The sequence below is a fragment of the Lagopus muta genome, chromosome Z (assembly GCF_023343835.1).
Source record: "Lagopus muta isolate bLagMut1 chromosome Z, bLagMut1 primary, whole genome shotgun sequence".
Classification (NCBI taxonomy): Eukaryota; Metazoa; Chordata; class Aves; order Galliformes; family Phasianidae; genus Lagopus; species Lagopus muta.
In genome coordinates this window covers 35,792,841-35,817,548 of record NC_064472.1, presented here as the reverse complement: position 1 = coordinate 35,817,548, position 24,708 = coordinate 35,792,841, and the positions used below count along the sequence as shown (strand labels likewise).

The following is a 24,708-nucleotide window of genomic DNA, read 5'->3' as shown; positions in this document are numbered from 1 at the left end:
TTCATGTCTGTTGTTCCCATCTCCTCGTTTTACAAAAATGACTTAAACACAAAAAGAAGAGGCATTCTATGTCTAAAAGCCAGCCTACAGTCACCACCTTGGAGCACAGGCTGTGCAAGTGTCTAAGACATTTAATTATTGCTAAAGAGTGGTATTTTTCTTGTGCTGGTCCCACAGTGCTGTGCACATTCTATTGATCTCAGGGTCTTGCACCAGCCCACTCAACCCATCCCTGTACTGTTGTTATGGCACATGGGTAGCAATTGCTGTTGTCATGAGATTTGCCCCTTTGTTCCCAACTTTCCCAGATCTGATCTTCATTTGGAGACCCAGATACATACCTGAATACAGCTCTACAGCCAACCAGCTCTGCAGATGCAGGCCCACCAGCACGAACCGCTACCAGTGATAACAGCAGACTGAGGAATCCAACCAGCCATACATGATGGAAAAAGTGGTATTAATGCAGGATTTGATAGGGATCATCAGCTGCATGGGAGAGGACACCTGCACCTGGTGGGATGTTACTCAGAGGTCAACCCATCACTTTCCTTCGTGTCTGTCTCCTCTCTTAATTTTTCTCTGTAAGTAACTTTGACCATTGGAGCTGAGGTATACAATCAGGTACAGCCACTGCAAGCACATCTTCATGCACAGAACCTGTCTCTACACCTTTTCCACAGCAGCTTTCTCACACTGTTGTGATTGCTGTAAGGAGCATTTTTTTTGAGCTCACTTAAACTTCATAAGAATTTATATGCATGCTATATTTATACAGCATGCTTAGCAGTCCTAAGCCTGGAAAATGAATCAGGGTTCTTAAGGCAAAATAAGCCATATCCATCAGGAATTTGTCAAATTCAAACTTGTTATTTTAATTAAATGACATTTTGGGCTGTTGCCTCACCTGAATAGATTTAGCAGGTCAGTCTTACAATAGCGCCTCTATTATCTGTCCCACCCAAGGCCATAAGAACAGCAATTTGATTCCTTCTTTCGTGTTCCAGTCTCTTAGAGTGCTTTACTGTTGAAGGAGCAAGGAAATTATGCAACATATCATTAACTGCCTCACTGAAAATAGATGTTCGTTACTACCTTCCACTGAAGACTCCAGTTTTGCTGTGATCATTTTCTGCTCTTTAATCTCCTCACTGACAATCACCAAAGGAAGCTGTGCTCCTTGTAACCCTTTTGCTCCATTCTGAAACCTGTTCTGGCATTATCATTTTCCCATTATTTGGCATCTTGCACATTTGTAAAACAGATAACACCTCTCCCTCCCTCCTCCTTTTCCCCCACACAGAAACTAATGAACCTCAGTGTATCCCGCAGTGATACATGCCAGACTCTACAGACTCTAGTCTGAAGTAAATTTTTTATATCAAGTGCTAAAATATTGGTGGAGATATGTCTTCTTCATGATTTTTTTAGTTGGCAAAGATTTGTGAAAAATATAAATGAATACTTTTCAGTTGATACATGTTGTGATCACATTGGCCCATGAAAAAATTTGCATCTAAGCAGTTATGCATCACCTACCACAATTGCTATGCAAATGGAAACTGATAGAAGTTTTTGCAGTTTTCACAGAAGCCAATGCCTGTATTTGGTGTTTTTTAGCTAGCTCCAAGAATGCATATGTGTTAGAAAAACAGATAAATTTAGACTTAGAAAGTCCTTCTACATGTAACTAAGTCCTAGTGAAGTCTTTTTAGCTTTAGGAAGAGAAGGATGAGGAGAGACCTCAGTGCTGTTTGGGAAATAGCCCAGCTGTGGAAATTCCCACTAGGAAAAGTCTTCTTTCCATGATGAAGTCCTGGGGACAAGCAGTGTGGACAGTCTGTAATACCTCCACCCTTGAAGCTTCTTGAGGAAGGTGTGGTTCAACAGGCAGTTGCACCAGAACCACTAAACAACTCCAGCCTTCCAGCTTCTGTCACTGTGATTATCTCAGCTCTCTTCTCTACCAGGCTAAACATTGAGCCTTCCCTGTGTGCCACGTGCTTCAGGCCTGCAACTGTGGCAGTGTTCACGCACATTTATGGACACTCTTCTTGTGCTGGAGAGCCCCAGGATGCACTCCCTCAGCCTGCTGCATGCACTTGCATGTCCTGGCTCTGTGCTGAGATTGTATTTTTTGAGATTTGTCCATTTGCATTATTTTTTACTTTTTCTTGTGAATATCTCATAATTACTTAGATATCTCCCACTATGCAAAATCTGCAGAGCTCTTTGTTGTACTACCGAAACTCTTTGCTATAAAGTAATATAAAGAATAATTCTGATATGAATTCTGGAAAGCTCATGTTAATTTTTTGTAGTGAAAAAACAATTTGATATTATATAAATAAAAATATATTCTCACACAAACACGTACATGTGTATGTCTGACTATTCAGACTTTTTCTCTCAAGTACAATGTCTTAAAATATTGCAGGTGCAGATATGGAAACTCTTTGAGAACTTGGCTGCTCATACTGTGGGTAATCTGTAAGCTGTTTACACACTGCAAAATACTTAAACTATACAGCTTAACTCAGTCTCATGCCTGTTATAGAAGATTTCATAATACAGTTTGAGATGTTGCAGTGCATCATATGGGATAGAGCATCCACTGGGCATAAACTAGGCTTAAAACTTTGTCTCTGTACAAACAGTAGGAGCATATATGCAAGGATGGAAGTCAAAATTTTACAAACCATTCTTTTAATAATACTTATATATTATTAACTCTTAAGTAGACTAAATCTTGGTAAAGGACTGAAGTATAAACATGAAATCAGATTGATATTATCGGTCCAGTTCCTTTATGGATACATATTCATCATTGTATGTTTCAGATATAAGAAAGTGAATAGCAGAAATGGTGTAGCTGTGGAAGTCCAAATTGGAGAGTGAGGCAAAGCTTGTACAAGTGTATAGTTTAGGGAGGAGAAGGAACATAAATGCAGCCCTATATATTATAAAGCGAGAGTGAAAAGATAGAATCATAGAATCACCAAGGTTGGAAAAGATGTACAAGATCATCCAGTCCAATCGTCCACCTATCACCAATAGTTATCTCTAAACCATGTCCCTCAACACAATGTCTAAACGTTCCTTGAACACCTCCAGAAAGCTCTGGTTACCTAAAGTGTGAAAGATTTCTTTCTCCATAAGTTCTCTTTGAAAAGCACTTCTTTCTTCCCTTCACTCTGCTCCTGCTCTCTAGTGATGGGCAGTTTTCTGTACAACTCCAGATCTGAAGCCTGTGCCTACTAGTCTGGCCTTTCTATCTGGCACACCCAGTGATTTTCCTTGCTGCAATGTTTTTAGCTCTCCTCTGATGTTACAAGAGCCTTCCTAAGTCATTTTAGGGAAGGCATAGTAAAGAATCTAGGTCTTCAATAGGGGAAAAAAAAAGTGACAGTTTGATAAGAAAAAAGAAATGATGTAAATATTTATATGCCTAACAGTGATATGATGAGGTTACTCTCTCATTGTGCCAGTTTATTGTCAGAATTTCATCACTAAAGGATACAAAAAATGAGAAAGAAATATGTTATGGAACTCCTTGAGGCCACAAATTCTGACACACCATTAACTACATGGCACAAATCTTAATAACCTTTCCTGCCATATGGGTAGAGTGAATCAGATGTCTTCTGACTGATCATGAAGTTGTCCTTTCTAAGTCCTTCGTGGCCATAAAATGTTTCTGCAATGTAACTGAAAATTCTGAAGAGATACACAAGATCGGGTAAGTACCTGGATTTAGTAGGCAGAACTATTTTTGAATGTTTATTAATAAATGTCTCGTTCTCTTCTTTTTAAGTGCCCGCTTAGGCAAGACTGGGTGGCAGCACAGTTCATTAATTACTCCTTAGATTGTTCCGCTTCCAAATATTAATTTGAAGAGTAAATGAAAAACCTGCACTAATATTTTGGCTGTAAAATGTCCTCTCAGACAATTGCTGTAAGAATAGATAAGCCATAAGGAATCTGCTCTCTGGCATTTCCTCAAGGATGCCTCTCATTTAATGTGACCATCCTGCATAGCAGTGCTAGGTTGGGACACTGTCTCTCCTTGTCTCAGCAATGTGCAGTATCCTTTTGCCATGGAACAAAAACCTATAGAAAGTACTGTGATAACTTCCTAGAGATCTGGATGAAAAAGCCAGTATGAGTGCCATTAAAAAAAAAGCATCTATGTTGGTGCTGCTCATCTGGGCCCTTAAATCTTGGTCCAGGCTCCTCTCTGCTTTCATTCCACTCTGATCAGTTGAGTTGCATAAAGTATAAATTTTGTGTGTGTTATCCAAACAAAATGAGATGTGCCTTGCAAACGATTTTCTGCGTTTCAAGTAAAGGAAAGCAGTGACAAGTTGTGTCTGACTCACATTGTCTGCCTAGGGGATTGCTTTTCCATTGGTTATGTAGCTGAGAGAAATAAGTATATGTGTCAGAGGTCTGACTCTGCTCAGAAGAAACAACATAAGTTATCTCCCCAAGGTCAAAAGGGAAAGCACCTCAGACAGGTTTTCTTGGCTGATCCTAGCAATTTTCTTTTTAATATTTTAATGTACACATTTTGTTTGAAGAATTTAAAACAATCTTATGAAGAAACACTACCCCTATGATAATGCTGGGAACAAAAATGCTCCTGTATTCACACGAGGCAACAAGTGGAGTCCTAGGTGTCACCTAGGCCTTGTGAATATCTTCTCTAGATGAAAAAACAGACAATTTAATAGAGTTGTCAGGAAACATATTAGCTTCAGTCAAGTTAAAATTTGCCGCAAGGAAATCCTTTATTTTAAAATGATGATGATTGTGATTATTAATACAATACAATTCTCAGTACAAAATGAAACTCTCAGTTTTTTGTCACTGCTCCAGATCAAGCCAACAAACATTTTCAATCTCTTCTTTCTGAAAAATGTTTTGTATTACTAATCATCCAAAAGACCACTGTGTTGAACATTCCTATTACCTAATTTGATTTGTTTGCTTTCTCTGATAATATCAAAAGCAACTATTGTTCAGACAACCCTTGATAGGGAAGAAGAGTTCATAGATTAAAGTGGAATGCAGAATGCAAATGATGGCAATACATGTTACAAAGATAATTGATTTAGCTGTCTTATTTCCTTGGGGAACAGGATGTACTGTAAGAACCCTTTAATAAAAATGCTGAAGTACATTAAATGTCAGAGTGCATTGAGTGGCTTAGTTTCTATAGTATGGGCAGTACTCCGTGCTTACAAATAAATAAATAAAAATGTTTAAGACATATAAATTGCAACCCATACTTGAAAATCTATGCCTGAACAACTATCATTAATCACCTCTTATTAAGCATGTAATTATTATTCCAATTCATTTAACTGATTAAGGTGTGGAAGCAGAGAAGTGTGTAATGACTTTCTCAGTACAACACAAACTTAAGAAAGTCACAGACCCAAGATTGGACTTGTGAAGCCCAAACCCCAGAGTGCTCATCAACAGCACATACTGTCTTGCATCTTCAGACAAGTCTTTCTGCAGTAATAGAAACCAATAGACCAGAATAATGTTCTGAGATCAGGACTAGAAGTTTCTGGCACATCTGCCATAAACTCTGTAGGTCATGCAATACGCACGGATGGCATTCCCCTTCCATATGGCAGTATGAATGTACCTTTGAGAAAAGTGCTCAGCTTACATTAGCTAAGGTAGACGCCTCTGGCTGCAGAGGGCTGTTGGTGCTCTGCAGCAGAGAATTGCGGCTCTTCTGTGATCTCTCATTCTCACCCGTGGATCTGAGCACAACCAGCCTTGGGCAAAGCTCCTAGGAAAACAGAGGGAATGCATGTCGGCGGGTCTACACATGGATTTGGGGATATGTTTATGTTGATTTAGAAAGGTTTGTAGCTCTTTGGCTTGCATCAGTGAATTTATGTTATCATCATGTGGCTTTCGAACACGATGGGTGATTGTTAAGATTCTCTGTTGGAAAATAAAATATGGAACATTGGCTAGCTGAAGAATTCCTCCTGCCTGCTGTTCTTCTGTTTGCCTAAGATTTCTGCAACTTTTTATGAAAAAGGACACACCTTTAAAGTAAATCTCAGCTGGAATATTTTCACTAACCTTAAAGAAAGGGAGGGACAGGGTAGCAGCCTGGAGTTTTCACTGAATCTAACACAGGTGCAAGCACGTGTTGAGAAAAAGGCAGCGGAAGGCCACATGTGGAATAAGCACTTACTATTTGTCCACTCTGTCAGTTTCTTCTGTGGAGGTCAAGATTGAAAAATCATTTCTTTTTGCCATGTGCCTATATTTTTTCTTAAGAACTTGCAGGATAGAGAACATGCTATGATTTTGTTGTTTAGACAGATAAGAAAACCAGCAAATTTTAAAGCTAAAACAAAATTATCAGCATTCCCCTGATTTCAGCTAGCAGGGCAGATAAAATGGCTGAACATTATGATGTTTCTCAAAATTCTAATAAAGCCCTGATCTTTCAGTACATCTGTTATATATTTTTTGTGCACCATCTCAGTGTTCAGGGCAGGAAAAAGAGCCATCTCCTTTTTGAAGAAGAGTGAACACTAGGCAGAGATTGTGAGTTGGCATACTGAAGTATGAAGTAGTTTGACAGCTTCAAGCCAAAGATTTCGGGATGAGGAAATGCACCTACAAGAAGGGTTGTAAGGAGGACCCAGGGGACTACAGGCCTGTTATTGACCTTGGTGCCAGGAAAGGTTATGGAGCAGACTGTCTTGAGGGAGATCATGTGACATGTGTGGGACAAGCAGGGAATCAGACATACCCAAATGGCAGGTCCTGCTTGACCAACCGGATCTCCTTCTATTATCTAGTGACCCATCTGATGGGCAAGAGAAAGGCTGTTGATGTAGTCTACTTAGACTTCAGCAAAGCCATTGGCACTGTCTCCCCAGCATTCTCCTGCAAAAGCTGGCAGCCCGTGGCTTGGCCAGATACGCTCTTGGCTGGATTAGGAAATGGCTGTAAGGCTGGGCCCAGAAAGTGGTGGTGAATGGAGCTAAATCCAGCTGGTGACCGGTGACAAGTGGTGTTCCACAGGGATTGGTGCTGGGGCCTGTCCTCTTCAATATCTTTACTGATGACCTGGAAGAGGGCATTGAGTGCACCCTCAGTAGGTTTGCGGATGACACCAAGTTGGCTGGAAGTGTGAATTTGCCTGGGGGTAGCGAGGCCCTACAGAGGGATCTGGACAGGCTGGATGGCTGGGCTGAAGCCAATGGGATGAGGTTCAACAAGACCAAATGCCGGGTCCTGCGCTTTGGCCACAACAACCCCAGGCGACGCTACAGGCGTGGGGCAGAGTGGGAAGACTGCGTAGAGGAAATGGACCTGGGGGTATTGATTGATGCTCAGCTGAACATGAGCCAGCAGTGTGCCTGGGTGGCCAAGAAGGCCAATGGCATCCTGAACCGCATCAGAAATGGCATTGCCAGCAGGAGCAGAAAGGTGATTGTCCTCCCACTGTACTCAGCACTGGTGAGGCTGCACCTCGAGTACTGTGTCCATTTTTGGGCCCCTTGCTGCAAGAAAGACATTGAGGCCCTGGAACAGTCTAGAGAAGGGCAACGAAACTGATGCGAGGTCTGGAGCACAAATCTTATAAGGAGCGGATGAAGGAGCTGGGATTGTTCAGTCTGGAGAAGAGGCAGCTCTGGGGAGACCTCATTGCTCTCTGTAACTTCTTGAAGGGAGGCTGTGGTGAGCTGGGGGTTGGCCTCTTCTCTCGTGTAACTGGTGATAGGACCAGAGGGAATGGCTTCAAGCTGCACCAGAGGAGATTTAGGCTGGACATTAGGAAATACTACTTCTCTGAAAGAGTGGTCAGGCACTGGAATGGGCTGCCCAGGGAGGTGGTGGAGTCACCAACCCTAGAGGTGTTCAAGGAATGTTTGGATTTTGTGTTGAAGGATATGGTTTAGTGAGTACTATTGGTGATTGGTGAATGGTTGGACTGAGTGATCTTGTAGGTCTTTTCCAACCTTGGTGATTCTGTGATTCTCACCAAAGTATGCTCAGTCTTTTTTTCCATAAAAACCCGTCCTATTGACACTTCCCTTCCTTTTGAACTGGGAAAGCCCATTTTTCTTTCCTGCATGTCTACAATTTACAACTGCGTTTCCTTATCTAGACACTGAGCCCTGTTAATCTCTGTGTGATTACTCTGAGTGGAACTAATTTAATGATTTTGTATCTGGAAATAAAAAGAGTTTTCACTAGCTTGTTTGATAGTTACCTTTTTCATTAATCTGTAGATGTCAAAAGATGTTTCACCTCAGATCCCAGCCAGGCCTTTCCTGCAAACTTGCTTTTGGAACAGCAAAGATAAGAGAGGAAGGCATTCATCACCATCGAAATTAATTTCTGCTTTGTTGATGGATAATTCCTTCGTAGCGCTCACCTGTGACAGTGGTTTTGCTATTCATTTTTCATTATAAATATGAGCTACAAGCCAGTTTCAAAGTTTTTGCTAAGTATGCCTGTTAGAAATTTGAAATCAATATGTATATTTCTGGGCAGAAACCAGTTGTGTTTCAGCTTTTTGTTTCCACAGAAGGGCCTACACTGCATCTGAAAATTCTCCTAAATAAAAGATTGTTATTTAGATAAATATATTTATCTTAAATAAATAAAAAACAAGCATAGACAAAACCCCTTGTCTGTTGTATTTCTGGAGGCCTGAAGGAAAATTTCACAATAATCAAGACAGTTCATCATGTAGCCAGGAAATCATGATGTGAACAAGCAACAAACAACATCCTTTACTTACCGCTCTCTACCCATGATTTGTCTTCCAGTAAGCAAAAGGATGCTGAAGTCCTTGTTCCTCATAACTGTTTTCAGCTCCTGCTCTGTCCAGGAGACTGCAAACAGAAATTGCCTAGAAAATGTGCTTCTTTCTAGCAAGAGCCAATTAAAAAATATCATTTATATTCCTTAGCTGGCAAAGATATTCACCTTTTTTCTTTTTTTTTCCTTTTTTTTTTTAAATTTTTATTTATTTATATTTTTTTTTATGTGGAGAGCAGGTTTATAATTGGCTATAGTTTATAAATTACTCAGAGCTGCAAATCACGTCTGTGGGCCAGAAAGGTTAAATGCAGCCTTGTGCAAATGTTGTAGTCTCCTTACACAGAGCTCAATATTGATGTCTGACTAAACAGAAATTGTCACAAGAGGTCCTGCAAAGCAAGCAGTTAACTGAAGGAAATACAACACCCTAAGTGTTAAATAGAATTAGTTAGGTAGAAAATACACAATCAAGCTGTTATTCTGAATAACCAAACTGTAGATAAGATACCAAACTAACAGCAGAATAAAATCTGAGGGAATGCATGTGCTTGTGCTAATCCTAGAGTTCTGCTAAATTTCATCTGTGCAGTACAATGCAGCAATCACTGAGAAGTGAGATACCGATGAACATTATGCTCCCAGATATGCCCAACTTGTATTGAGAACATCAAGGGCTGCTCTTTCCTCCCAGGCTTGCTACTCTGTACTCTGATCTTTTAGGCAGAGGAGAAAGATACAAAACTTCTCTTTTTAGAATCCAGAACTGTGAAATCTTCATGGCAAAAGTTGTTCCTGCATCAAATGAATATGTATAGAGAGGACAAAGAAAAAAAAAGAAAAAGAAAAAAAGAGAAAGAGACAAAACTTGCAAACACTGTATTTGATATAAATAAGAAAATGTCCACAATGTGGTTGTTTTAGTGCAGAACCATGTAGCAAACCAGTGGTCTGTTTTGAGTTGAGGGGAAGACTCAAAAAGGATTGTCTTCTTATTTCAAAAACCAGTTGGAACAGGATGAGTTTATGCTGTTACCTACGTGTCCTGCTAAACATTGGTTAAAATAACAAATGTCATTTTCAATGAAAAATATTATTTTTCAAAATATACTCTGACTTTTCCTCTTCTGTTGACCTTGTTTCTTACAAAAACTCTCTTGAATTCTCCTTTCCTAAATCTCTTTATGGTTCTACTAGACTTTGAGGGAGAGGGTATGACTTTCATGAGAAAGCAGTTTCTTGATTTGTCCATCATGCATATATCCAGAAGGTAAAACATTTTCCCTCCGGGGAGGAAAGAAATGTACAAAGTAATAGAAAGATTGGTACTAGCAAAATCTGTTTAGATTAGATTAGATAATCCTGCCAGCAGAATCCCTTCACAAAGCTGTTATTTGTCCAGCGATTCTCTTCCTTTGAAAAGGGAGTGTGCTCTAGGCAATAGGCAATAGGCATAGCAGAAAATATGTAGGCACAAATCCTTCTTTGGATCCCTCTTCCTCAAGACAAAAAGTTTAACTAGCCCAGACACCTCCAACTGCAAAACTCTGTGTTTGCCATTTCATCCACAAAAAGCACAGCAGCTACAAATAGGATCTTCTGTGTTGCTACTTTATCTCTTCAGTGTTCGGTCAGGATATCACTGGTGGGGTTTCTGACCCCTTTGGGAATCCCTGTTCACAGCTTTCTCTGGCTAAGTGATGCTTATGTCCAGAGGCCTTATTTTCTGCTTTCCCTCTCACTGTGGTTCCCACTAACCTGTGGCTCCCATACTGACCTGCTCTTGCCTGTGGACATGCCTAGTCTCTGTCAGACTGTGGTAACACACCTGGCTAACAAGTGTTCCTGTAATTGGTCAGCCTTCAACCTTCGTGGTGCAGAGGAAGAAACAAGGAGATTAGTTTGTACTGCAGCAAGAAATTCACTGAGCCATTTCCTTGGAAACCAGGGGGCAGGAAGCAAGGAAGGCTGATGAGGTAGTGGTGGCAGTTTAAGCTGGCAGGGGGTGATTCAGATTTGCATTTTATCTCTGAGGTTCCAGAGATTCCTTTTTCATATGAACTATCAGATAGGATTAAAAGGAGAAAGGATAAATAATGCATAGTGTTATTGGCTGAAAAAAATTTGCTAGAATTCACTTCAAACAGCATACTCTATCATATTGTTAGATTTTCAGAGCTCTTCCATTAGTGCACATTTAAACATGTAATATTTTCCAATTAAATGTGTTGGTAGGAATTATTCCTTTTAATAATTAAAGCATTTCCAGAGCTCCCTGAGGAGCGTTACCATGGAGGATCAGACCCTCTGCTGGGAACACTCACAGCATGCTAGTATACAGCATAGGCCAGCTGCTTAATGTCAGCCGTGCAGAAGCATGAAATCCAGTCTTGAGGTACGTTAGTGCTGGTTGCATATATTGCTCCTTTCTGTGGTTGTGTCAAAGTTAGTTTCTCAAGGCAGCTTTTGAACTCTGGATCTTATGGAATCTTTGACTTGAGCATGTCAGGCTGCAAAGCTGCCCACCTCTCAATGTGAATTATGGTGAAGGCTTGCTTGTATCTTTGGTTCTCTTACCTTTTTCATCAAGGCCAAAGGTAAAGGCTTTTATGCCGTGTGTATTTGCCTTACAGTCTTCAGAAGACTGTGAGTCCAAAGCCTCTCATTCAGCTTACCTCTGATCTTGGCTTGTTCCTTGTCTTTAATGACAAGATATTAAAGCCATCTGCTTTAATTTGGATCCTTTAAATTTATCCTTTTGGATATTGAAAATCCCATGGCACAGTCTGGAAGAAGAAGGTTTAATATGGTGTCCTTTGCCAATATTCTTTTATCCCTTTGCCATGCAGCACATTGGTGGGCCACCAGTTGGCTTGTGTGACTGTCACCTCCCACCAGAGATGGCTGATGCTCTGTATTGTGTGTGGGCACATGAAATGAGACAGACAGAATGCGAAGTGTCGTAGAAACAAGTGGTGTAATACCAAATTAAACTTGACTATCAGATTTTCAGTCCATCTTCAAAAAATTGGAGTCACGGGGAGCATGGACCCTTCCAATGCAATAAAAGTGCTTCTGTGTTTATGTAAATAAAGAAGGAAAAAGACTAGCAGACTAGTTATGATGATATGTTCTTTTGGGGAGCCTGGGGGGAAGATTTTTATGCTTTTCTGGCTAACCAAAACAATGAAGTAAAGTAAAAGAGCCAAAGTGCTACAGAAACAGCTGCCAACTGATTCATTTCATTGCTATTAGACATCCACTTGGATTGCCTACTTCCTTATCTATAGGCGGAAAAATCAAATTGGTTAGCAATACTGTTACCACTTAAAGATGTGATGATGATCCAGACCTCCTACACTGTCCTACTGAATCACAAGTGCTGTGAAATATTCAAAGGTTTTCTTGATCTGTTTTTCAATGTTTATTTCATACCCTTACATCCTTGGAATGCTTACAAAGAAAATTCACAGCTTATGCTTGTAAGGCAATGATTTGGAGTTACATGAGAGTTTATCAACAGTTTGTGTGGAAATATTAGTGGTCAAAACTGAAACCCTTCTGAATAAATTGGCTTAAAGAAATTCCTTGACGCTGAAAGAATCCTTAGAAAAAGAGCTCTGAAACTGGCACAACCACACTGGCAAGAACTGAGAAGTGTTTCATCTTGAAAATATCAACGAATTATATAAATTGAGCTGAAATCTAGACAAAACATACTAGGCAAAAGTTTAGCCTTTCTATTAACAAACAGAAACTAATGTCTTGTATGAATTTGGGGTTGACTTTTTTTAAAATCTTGAAAGTTCACAACAGGCAGGAAGATCATTTCCAGGCTACAGGTGACAGCAGCAAATGTTTTTATTAATTTAAGGGGGGGGGGGGGGGGGAACTTCCTCCTAGTTAGAACTCCTGTTCAATGTGAACAGGAGTGTTCACAGGAATGTTCACAGGAATGTCATTACAAACTTCACTGGTCCTTCTCTTTTGATGCATGTTTTTCCCTGGAGAATTGAAATGCTAAATTAGATGGGATTTGTGATGCTAAAGTCTTTTCTCCTTTACTGTAATTGATCACTAATGCTCCTACATTATGTAAGTGGTTGTGTATTTTTTTTTATCAGTGTAGAGCCATTGGGATGTATGGGTTATTCTAAACTAAGTGCTGATTTCAAATCTCATTCTATTTAAACCATAGAAACTGGTACTGGACAAACTTTGAACAGTCTAAAAAGTTGTTTAAATAAATAAATAAATGTTCCCAAGTTTGCTTGTTTTTCTTATATTGAACTCACAACTTTCTCTAAAACAGCACTATCTTAAATCTTTCTAAAGTTACTTCAGTGTGCAGAAATACAATTAAATTGAAAATCAATCTGATGACTGTGTGATAACAAATACAGCTAGACTCTTACCTAGTGTCTTCTATAACTCTGTATTTCTTTCTCTGTAGCCTGAGTAAGTGTGGTCAGTATCTGACACGCTCTTGAATGCTTCTTTGACAGTGAAGAGAGCATCCATAATTTTGCATAAAAGAAGTATTTACCTCCATTTCAATATAATTTGATAGCCCTTACATAACTGACTCTGAGAAACTCTGGCAATTAATTCTTCATGCTCTGTGTGTTCCTTCACTTTCCATTGACATTATCTGATGGAAACAGATTGAGCTTAATATCACTGTGCTAAGTAAAAAACTATATTAAAATGATTCTCAGTTACAGTTATCTGTGTTGCTAAAATGATGTTGCACTCAAAGATGAGTATAGCGCAGGCAGCTAATGATGCTGCTTCAGAGCAGCTTTAGCCTTGAACAAGGACTTGCACAATTGATTTCCCTGTTCTTACTGACTTGTCTAGTTTGTAGCAGGAGACTCAAGCAAGGCACATTTACTAAGCTGTGAAAAAGTGAGTCAAAACTAGGGCTAAAAAGAAGCAATTGCTTGTAGGTGTTTTAAAAGATCATTTGCAAAGTTGGTTTACCAGTTTCATCTTCTCACCTTTTACACCCTGAAGGTTTCAGCCCACTCCAGAGCTAACTCTTATGACAGTTCTCACCAGTGCCTCTGAAATGATGAAGCAAGGTCACAGGAACATGATCTTCTTGTCAGCCTCTTTTTTAATGGGTAAGCACGAAAATGGCCCCTTGACATATGAGCCCAGAGTAACATCACTTAGGCAGCCAAGTGTTGCTAAAAAGTGTGGAAAAAGAGAAGAAGAGAGAGGGAGGGAAATGATCTTAGTCAGCAGGCAGCTGAGCACTAGTTGAATTAATCTTAACAGCAATCTCGCAGCCACGGCTGGAAACCAGAGCAGAAAAACCAACTGTTGGTTTCTTCCTAGTGCCGGGTTTTACTTCTGATACACCTCACAGACAAAGATGAGTAAATCTAGCATCTTTTCCGTCAGGAGCTCATGTGGTGACTGCTACAGTTGTCAGGGTGTATGACATGTCCTAAGAACTGTGCCCTTCACTCACGTCTGTCACTGCCATGGTTGAGTCAAGATGCTACAGGCTGTCCTCACAGCTGGGACCTGAGAGATCTCAGCATCTCCTGGCTTAAAAACCAACAAATTAAACTAGAAACACTGACAATGTAAATAACCCTCCAGTTCTTACCTGAAAGGACAATCTGAGAAGTTGTTCCTGACCCTCTGCGGTTCCTGGCAGTTTTATTGTTTCTGCCTTGATCTATCATACCATAAACTACAGCAGATCAACATTAATTTCCCAAGACTTAAATCAATAGGGTCAGGTCTGATACCATAGGAACTACAAAAGTTCTCTTTTGTAAACAAATGCAAATGCTTTTGCTTTGTTAATTCCTTAGGCATATGAAGATATATAGACTATGACTAGACTGAAACACAAATAGTAAAGACACTTGTTAACTTAAGATATGCTGGGAAAGACCACATACACCCCTACAAACATTTTGCTTATCCGAGCTTCTTCAACACTCTTGGGCATGGGTCAGAAATTCCCCATGGAGTCTAGACTCCCCAGTCCTCCAAGGTTTCTTCTCCAAGGTGCAGAGTCATATTTTCTCTCTTTTTTTCCTTATCCTTCTCAGTAATTTTTCTTTATGATCAGTCATGCAATCAAATAAGAAAATTGTATTGGGAAACCATCTTTCCTCCTTGTTTTATTATCTTCTCCTGGACTATCAGACCAGTATTATTATCTTGAATGCGTGCCTTCAAAATAATTCATTGTTTTGGACACAAGTTTTTCTTGAAGCCCCACCTGTCCTGTTTTCCTGAGCTTCACCTGAGTGGGAGCTTTTCAAAAGTGTGAGTCTTCATAGCCACAGCTTGCATGAATGCCAGTGTGTGGGAGAAGTTTGCAGTCTGGCAAAACAAACTTCAGGACCTACTGCATCAAACAGAAGTCCTTTGCACTACAGAGATCCTCAATGCTATCACATACTTGTTTTTTCCCTTCTTTTATAATGAGAAAGATGCTTGTTTCACTGTTTATTGGACATTAAAGGAAACCTTTGAAAGTATTAAAATTGAGTGGGAAAATGGGGAAAGGAAAACAACTGTTCACGCTAGCCAAGAAAATTTTGCCTGCTTGCCAGCTTTATTTTTCAGACAAAATAACCTCTGCAGCTGGTAAAGTTTGGCTGCAAAGGCTTTGAAACGAGTTGTCAGGTTGCTGCCAGAATTGGGCTGAGGAGGTGAGAAGAGCAAGCAAGAGGCTTGGCCAAATTAGTGGGCTAGGCTGCCCTTCTCTTCTTGATACCTTCCCTTGTAACTGATGAGATAATTATAATATATATAGTCATTATTTACACCTTCCCCCAACTTTGCTGCGCAGATCTGACCTGTTTCTTCTCTATTCACTTCCCACTCCACCCACCTCCAACTGGCAACCAATCTGTGACATTTTTTGCTCATTTATTACAGTTGTGCAGGCTGGCCCTGCTGCACATGGAAAAACAAACCGGCTCATTTCCTCTCTGTGTTTCTACTCCATATATACAACATCAACACAGGGCTTTCTCGAACTGTATTACTATAGCAACTGGTCTCAGATGTCTTTCAAATCTTTTTTTTAAGAGAAGGATTTGATGAAATATGAAAGGTTTTGGGGCAGATATATTAATCTTTTCTACTTGACCTTATTGCTGTTTGATCTTTTCTACTTGACTTTATTGCTATTTAAGCCTCTGTGGAAAAAAAATATATAATTGCAAGTGTTCAGAATTAAAGAATTAATAAAAGTCATTGAGTAGCTGGTAACTAGTAGGAAAATAAATATAATAAACAACAACAATAAGAGTTACTTTCATTTATTTTCAAACTTTTACTTTGAGATCTTCCACTTCAATTTTGAGAATGTTCTAAGTCAAACAAATTCTAACAATTTCATAAACCATGCTGAAATGTTACACTGATATTGTCTTAATTATGACATGCAGCAGCAGCATAAGCCAACAGAAGTAAAGCATGACACCATGGCATGTAAAATGCCTTCAGAGCTAGTTGTCATTTACAGTAGTTGTACAGCCTACAAAAGAAGAAGACTCATCTTTATGACTTTTGTCACTGAGTAAGTCTTAAGTAAGTCAGCTACTCAGCATAATGTCGCATGTTCTAGTTACATGATTATGGCAGATGACTCTTCAAGAACATGGGGATTAAACAAAACCATGCATCTTCAGATCCAAGTCTAGCACATACTTTTGGAAAACAACCACCACATTTTAATTATTTTATTATTATTTTATTATTATTTATTTTATTATTATTTATATTATATTATTATTATTATTATTTTAACTCAAACGCTTTTGATTGCAGTTCAGTATCTACTGTGATTATTTCAAGGCTTTACACTCACTATTGGTGGCTCCAGAACTGGTTAGCTGATGAAGGATGTAAGAGACATTGTAGAAGATTAGATTTTATATGCGCACATGTATGTAACCAGAAATTTAATAGACCTATATCATATGATATCATATCATATTTATATCATAATAAAACCATAGGTTTGTAAAAAAAAATAAAAAGTATGGGTGGCAGACATTTTTGCATGTCATGTTGTCGTGCTACCTCTTGTGTTATGCTTTCTCTGCATGTCACTACTATCAGTGTAGGAAATCAGCACAGTTTATGAAGTTCTAGAGGAGTTGCCCTGCTGCTTGCAAGAAAAGTGTCATCCTCAAAGAGAGCAGAAATTGTTTTAAGCTCCATGCAAGCGTAGGTATTTATTGCGTTATCATTTACATACAGATAGCTGTTAAAAGAAATCTATGTTTCTTTGCTCTGGACCAATGTACCATGTCACTTTCTTTCACATTTAATTTCAGTGACTAATAGGTTTGACCACTCATTATTAGTACGTTGTTTACACTACAAACCAAACAATTTAAAAGTCAGCCCACAAAAAAAAAATTGAAGAGCATATACAACCATTTAAAAAACCTAAAGTTTTTCTATTTCTTTTTTTACTGCAATATATATGCATGCAAGTGAAAACTAATACTTAAATAATAACATGCAACATAACAAAATTATTTGAAAGCCAGATATTACTGAATGACAGGGAAAAAAAAATTATGTTCTAAATAGAATTTTCTTTCATTGCCAAAATGATGACTTGACCAGAGAACTGAATTCTCACTACACATTTTACACATATTTAAAGTGGTAAAGTTAATCTCAGTTTTAAAGTTTGTACTTTAGCTTTTCACTTTAATGAAAAAGCTATATTATTTAGCTTTTCTTAACAAACTTTATAGTTTTGTTTTAAAACAACCTAGACTGAGAAAACTGTCCATAAATATCACAGCCAAAAGTTAATTAGGAACAACATACTGATGTGAACTGGGACTTCCATTACAGCCACCAAATGTTCAAATGCACTCAAGGCTGCAGCAATATACACTGCTCTGAAATAACAGTTGGCTGGACTTAGTCTGAGTATCCTTTTCAGTCTATAGGTACAGAAAGTTCTACTTAAATCTCACTTTGTGTAGTACAGGCTCTCCTTAGAAATGGAGAGCACTGGCTCAGCTCCTTAATCTGCTGTGGAAATCCACAGCTAGAGATTCATGTGTGATGAGTGGATGCTGCCAAATGAGTGCCACAGACCAGTGGCAGTTGCATGCGGGCACCCGGGGATCAGCAGGAGGAGTTGAGAGCCTCGTGTCTTCTCTATAATTAGAAAATGTTCAAGGTCCAATGGGACCAAGGAGCAGTTTGCAAGAGCAGGCACTATTCCATGAGTGAGCAGTGGAGATTTCTCTTGCAAAGATGGACTCTGGTCCTGTTTTCTGGGATTTTCTGTATCTTTCATGCTTAAGAAGTCACTGGACAACAAATGTGGGTTATAAAATACATAACAGCCTTTAATGTGAGAATGCTCTCCAGAACACTTGAACTTCCTGCATCACTTTTTCCTACTCTCAAAATTCCAACAGGACTCTCGACCAACACATTGCAGTGAGATTGCTATGGAACTCTGCTTTGAACACAAGGAGAAGGCTTAGGTCCTCTGGAGCAGAGAACAGAACTGAGTCTGGCTCTGTGGTATATATCAGGTGACCCTGTCAACTGACAGAGTTCTCCTCCTACGGATAACCTTCAACTGCTGTTTCAAAAGAAAGCAGCATTTGCCAGCATGTTCTGAACAGACAGAAATCTTACCAAGAGGCATAGAGGTGATCTGATACATAACTTGTAGCAGAGGCAACTGCTAAGGAAGCTGAGACAGAAGAGCTAGCTGAGTGTCACAGTCAGGACTGTGTATGAAACCTGAACCTGATATTCTTGTAACTTCTTACTGTCCAGGAAATTTTCAGGTCAAAATAAGAATGGAGGTATTTAAGGAACTTTATCAAGTCTCAGAAACTGACAGAGAAAACAAGCACAGGTCTGAGCTTACTGAGTTGCAGAGTCTTTCCATATTTGAAATAATAATAATAATAATAATAATAATAATAATAATTGCATATGATCAAGGTAAAAAATATCTCCTCTATATATTTGCTTCTGATCACAGAATAAGTTTTTAATTCTTTTGTAAGTTATTCAGTTTTCTGAGGCTTGTGTGAAGTTGCACTGAGACAAGCTTTAGTAATAAAGTGTAATTTTTTTTCTCCTCTCCTGAAATTTCTTAAAGCTCCTTGGTCTGTTTATAAAGGACTGAAATGATCTGATGAACTCATTGCTTTTGAGCACAATGAGCAGCACTTGAAAGCAGAGCTCAGGCTGTAGGGGTGCTTTGTCTGATAACACATATCCCTCAAGATGTTAGAAAACAGCATATTCTCAGTCCCCATGTGACACTGGCAAAGCTGATTCACTACAGTCTATTTATTCAGCCATAAATAAATAACGTGAATTGTTAAGTAACCAACTGTTTTATTGTAGTTTGCCATTAGTGTGAAAGGTTTGCCAATTTATGTATCCAGCAAGTAATGATACCTACTAGGAAAAGGGGAAGCTCTTCTCATAAGGGAGAACTCTTATGCCCTCGTGAATGCAACATGACTCGATAAACAGAGGAAAATTAATCTATAAATAGACCCATTGAACTCACGTGCCACAATGCCTTTCACACCATTTTTAATAATCACGATCAGTGTCATTCAGAGATTGTTTTAAAAGCAGCTGGGATAATTATCATCGGGCTTTGAAGCCAGCATTAGTACTAGAATTAGGAAATTGATCATTTTATCTCAGGTGACAGTTGGCAAAACTTCTTTCTCCCCAGGTATTGATTGTCTCCGCAGTTGATAAAACACCAGGGTTTATTGCAGGAGGCAGCTCAAGGCGTGCAGTGATTAGTCTTCCTTTGCACTCTCCAGCTCAACAGGCAGTAATGTCAGAGGAGGGGAGATCAGCTAAAGCCAATCACAGGAACCTGCAGCAATAACAACATGCAAGAACTCTTAAACTGCTGTGAGGGTTGACTCTTTTCCCTCCACTCCTGCTTTTTCCACCTCCCTGCTGCAGAAATGCACCAGTGTTGTGCTCTGCTGATTGGCTTGAACCTGTTTCATCTCCTGCATCTCCCAGAATGAGGGGAAGGCAGCTGGGTTCATAGCATTTCATTTGCTGAGAGTTGGCTGCCCAAATGAAGAATAAGCAGGTGAATTTGGTGAGTCTCTCATTCTATTTAAATGTATTGAAATGAAGCAAGAGTTTCACCGTTGGTAAATTTTTAATTTTTTTAAAGTTGATTTCAGCTATTGGGATTGCTCCTTCATAGTCTACAGAGACAGTAACAGCTGGAGAAATCTGGATAGAAAATCTCTTTCATTAGTTTCCTCAGAGACCAGGCACACTGTGGAGTAGAATGACTGTGAATTCACAAATGCCTGGAAATATCAATCTTCCCCTCTGATACAGAATCAGGGCTCTGGAGACGCTGTATCACACAATTATAATCTGTTCTGATATTTGTTTTTCGAAGGAAAGAAAAATAATGAATACAGACAGGTTTCATATCTCTTAAATGAATTGATGCTGTCTGTGGAATTGAAAAGATGAGATTCAAAACTACCACAGAGTTTCAAGTAATAGAACTCAGATAATTAGTTCCTAATGCTTAAGTAATAAAAACAGCATAAACAAAAGCTATGTTCTTGAAACTATGAAAGAGCATAATTTAGTTTCTTGCCTTCTGTATTCTGCTTGTTGAAAGTTTTGTGTACACAGATTGTATACACTGAGCGTGTGCCGTTCGACACTGTGTCACATACAGAGATTTTCTACCTCTTCAGAAATTTTTTGCACAGAATAGGAAATATCTTTTAGACAAAATGGCACCTTGCTCTGCTCTCAATCCTGTTATGTAAGCCATATACAAATGTCTTTGGAATTCTGTTGCTTTACTCCATTGAGGACTATGAACAAAGGATTTCATTGTTGTATACGAATGTGATGTTTTCATCTGCAATTTAATTTTGCTATTGCTTTGTACCTTAAAATTTAACAGTCTAAAATTTCTGGTTATCTCTATTGTGAAATAATTAAATAATACCATCATGTAACTTTTCCTGTGAAATTTATTTAAATTGAACATATTCGGATATGACTAAAACCATGCCAATAATATGAATTTTCCCAGATCAGGCAATTTGGAAGGGGTTTCCTACTATGGTAAGTGATCTTACTACTTTTTAAAAGGTGAGCTTCACTGTGATTAGACGTGCTTCCTTTGCTTCCCATACCACGACTTTGTCAGCACTCTTGGTGTAGAGGTACTGCTAAGTAAGGTAAGTGCTGAGAGATACCTGATAGCAGTTATGAGTGGGAGCAGCAGAAGCTGCAGTGGAGAGAGCAGGAGCTAGACAAGAAAATGTTACATTATATGAAAGTTCTGTCTTATCAGTCTGGTGCAGCAAAGTGAGGACTTGCATTCCAGGTTTGCAGCTTGCTGGAAACAAGTTGTTTTATTTACACCAAGAAGAGTCTGTCTACCTCATTTAAGCCACCTATTGATGACTTAAAATGGTAACATTCTTATTTTGGAGATGAAATATGCATTGTGTTATCTTGGTCTTTTCCACTTTATCTCAGGTTTTAAAGCACAAATATTTGGGATACATGGAAGTACAAAGTCTGTCTTGCTTGAGTGCAGCATCAAAGGCAGAGATGCAGAGGATCTCGCATCATAAAATATACCTGGGGAGCTGAAGACATCCAAGAGTGCTTCCCCAGCTTGCAAAAAGTCCGGTGGTTCTCAAATTGCTCTGAGGCTTAACTACTCCTTCAGAAGGATTCTTAAATCCCTAAATAAATCCTTAAATGTTGTTTACACTGTTTGGTGTCCTGCTGTAAGTCTTTGAAAGTATGTGGGTGGGAGAGCTTAAGACAAACTGAGCACTGAAATGGTTAGTAGTCTCTTGATCCCGAAGAAACCTCTGTAGTAACTTGAAATTATATCTAATATTTATTTTAACTATCCTACTTTTTTTTATAGTCTGATAGATAACTATTTTTCTAAGCTCATTCCAAGCAATTACAAACATGAAAAATTTCTGGATCTTCCTAAAACTGTCTTGTACTGATCTTCTGATATATTTTACCTTTTTTTCAATGCAAAAAATTATTGCTCTAAACCAAGATATGTGGTGACTTTTAATGTCCTGTTCCTGCTGATCTCAGTGCCAGATTGTTCTTCATAGCAATGCTAACAGTTATGTCATGGTGAAGTGAGTAATAATCAACAGGAGGGTATCCCTAAAACAATAAACATAAGTTCACACGAGAACAAAATAATATTAAAAAAGGAGGAGAGAATTAAAAAACAACGTTGTCCATTAGTATAGTTTCTCTGATGTGTTAGATTCCTTTCAGAATGTCATTGATAAATTTTAGAACTGCTAGGAATGTAAGTTAGAAGATTTTATTTTTTTACAAAGATGAAGGTTAAAGGATTGTTTAAATGTTTTGAAAATACTAGTTCAATTTTACAATGGCACATCCCCAAATGTATTTCCTTATTGTAGAAAGACTATATGTAGTTGCTACCTACACTGCTGTATTTTTAAAGAGCCATGAAGTACAATATTAGCCTGAAAATAAGCAGTCCAGTATTTTGTTCCTGAATGCTAAAATTACTGAAAACTAATGTTGAAGTTTAAAGTGTATATTTTGGTAAAAGTTCTCTCAGTGTACTGTAATGTAACTTTAATGGTTGGACAAACATTTTGGAGAGTTCTGGTGTTGTGTGGTATCTCTTCTCCAAGAAGCTGAAGAGTGAAGGCTGCCCAGGGAAGACTAAGATTCCCAGTGTGGCCCTTGTGAAAACGTGCTCAGATTAGTACCACAGAGCAAGGAATTGTAAGGTGTTCAGCATGGTTTATCTCTGAAGCAGCTTTCCTCTGGGTGAATGAAGAAGTTTTGGATTCTTAGAATCTAGTCTTTTAGTACTTTACAGTTTTGTCCTTGTCTCAAGCCTAGCAGCTTGAAGAAGGGTTTAGAGGGCCTGCTTCAGGAAAGTACCCTACAAGGTACCTGCAGGAGCAATCCTTTAGTGTGGTCAGACCAAAAGCCATGTGACCATGTGTGAACTAGACATCATAACACTTTCCATTCATAGATGTTAAACGCCTGGGTGCCTTCTGGAATGAGTATCAGATGGATCATTTTCCAGACTGTGTGCTCAGCAGCCCATTTGTTTGCAGTGATTCCTAATACTGCCGTTTTCCAGCCATCTGGGTTTCAGTCTGTTTTCTGATACCTGGTATCTGACTTTCTGATTCTCAGTTCTGCTGGCCAAGGGATTGCTTCCATGCATTTGGAACAGGACTTGGGTGCTAGAGGTTGGTGCTGTTGCTGATGGGAAGTGTGATGCATCTGACTGGAAAAGGAATGTGCTATCAACAGGCTGACTCACTGCTTAGGCTAGAGAAGTAAAATGCTAGAGTTCGTCTCAGCTCTAATATATTCTGACTGAGAACAAGCTGCAATGATGAGTGTGTGTGGTACTGGGGTTATGAGTTGCTTGAAGAAGTAGGTCTGAGATCTTCATGGCATTCAACAGCCACTTCTTGCCTTTGCTGTGCATGACTGGTTGCTGATGGCATTGCTGCTTAAGGAAAAATGTGCTCATAAAATTAGTTTGAGTTACAGTAATAGGGATGATTCATAAACTTTTTTTTTTTTTTTTAAATTATAATTATTCTCACTGTGAATAACATCCAGAGTGACATGAACTTGAAGTCAGGGAAGGTTGTGTTGAAGAAGAAGGATGGCCTGCTACAAATTTTGGCAGTCTGTGCCTTTGTGTACTAGAGCAGAGCAAATGGCTGTTCACAGAGCACAGTTACCTCTGTTTGACAGCACAGAGCGACAGCATAAACATGTTAGAAGACAGCAAGGGAGAAAGGGAGAATGGAAACAACTCTCACAGGGTTATAATTCAGGGATACGGGATGTGTCTGAAGTCTGGGCAAACAGAAGTGAATTTTGGTTTGCTTTCAATGAGACCTTCTCTTAAAAGATCATGTTCATTCATCATTTGATGTATGTATGTATTTTTGGGACCGAACATTTTCTGTGGAAAAAAATATTTTCTAAGTCTTTCTGATAAATGTCAAATAATGAGCATCATCCAGCTATCATTTTAAATAGGAAAAGTTTTCTTGTGACAACTAGTTACATCAGAATAATTTCATATGAGCTGCATGAAAATGGTGACTGCATCTTGCTGAATGGAGAATGAGTGCAAGTTTCAGAATCACTCAGAAAAAAATGGTAGAGATGAAGTTGCAGAGGTTTTTTGTTCCTGAGAGAGATTTCTATGGGGCAATATCTCTTTTAATAGGAGTTCAAAATGGAGGGCTGAAGTGTGAATAATCCTTTACACTTTTCCTGTATTGTTCTTAATTTCTTAAAGAAAATGCATAACGTTCCCACAAGCTCGGTAAAAGGTATCAAATTAATGAAGCTGTTGTCTAATTATACTGTGAGGCCTTTTATTTCTGATTCTGGAGATGCTATGCCTCTCTTAATGACAGATTTTTTTTTCTTTTTCTTGAAAATAATTACAATTTTTAAACTTAATGCATGAGCTGTGGGTGTTCAGGGGTCTAAAGGCCCAGTCTGAGAACTGTAGCTCACAAATGCTACAGGCTGGATTACAGAACAGAGCAGCAGTGAGCTCAACTCTTCATGATCTGGCTTTGCCCTCTGCTGGTCCCCTCTTGAAAAGTTATTTGGGCTCAAGAGAGGAAAATGCGTCAGAGGACTGAAGAGACCTGAACAAACAGCAGGCTTCTGTAATAGCAAAGAGGCCAAAGAGGACACTGAAGAGGGGCAAAAGAGTTCAAGACAGAAAGGCTTAGTGCATTTCCATCAAGCTAAGCCTAATGAGAAAGAGACTTCAAGCATGTTGTTCCTTGATGCTCCAAGCAATGCTTTGAC

At 39.0% G+C, this 24,708-nt stretch overlaps 1 protein-coding gene across 1 annotated transcript in view; it reads left to right on the top strand.

Moving 5' to 3' along the window:
- The first annotated feature begins 19,753 nt into the window (after nucleotides 1–19,753).
- TRPM3 (transient receptor potential cation channel subfamily M member 3) overlaps nucleotides 19,754–24,708 on the top strand; it is a 403,209-nt gene continuing 398,254 nt past the window's right edge. Inside the window, exon 1 of the mRNA XM_048931275.1 lies at nucleotides 19,754–19,933. Within this exon, the coding sequence (XP_048787232.1) occupies nucleotides 19,910–19,933 (24 nt within the window). The 5' untranslated portion in view covers nucleotides 19,754–19,909. The remainder of the gene's footprint in view (nucleotides 19,934–24,708) is intronic.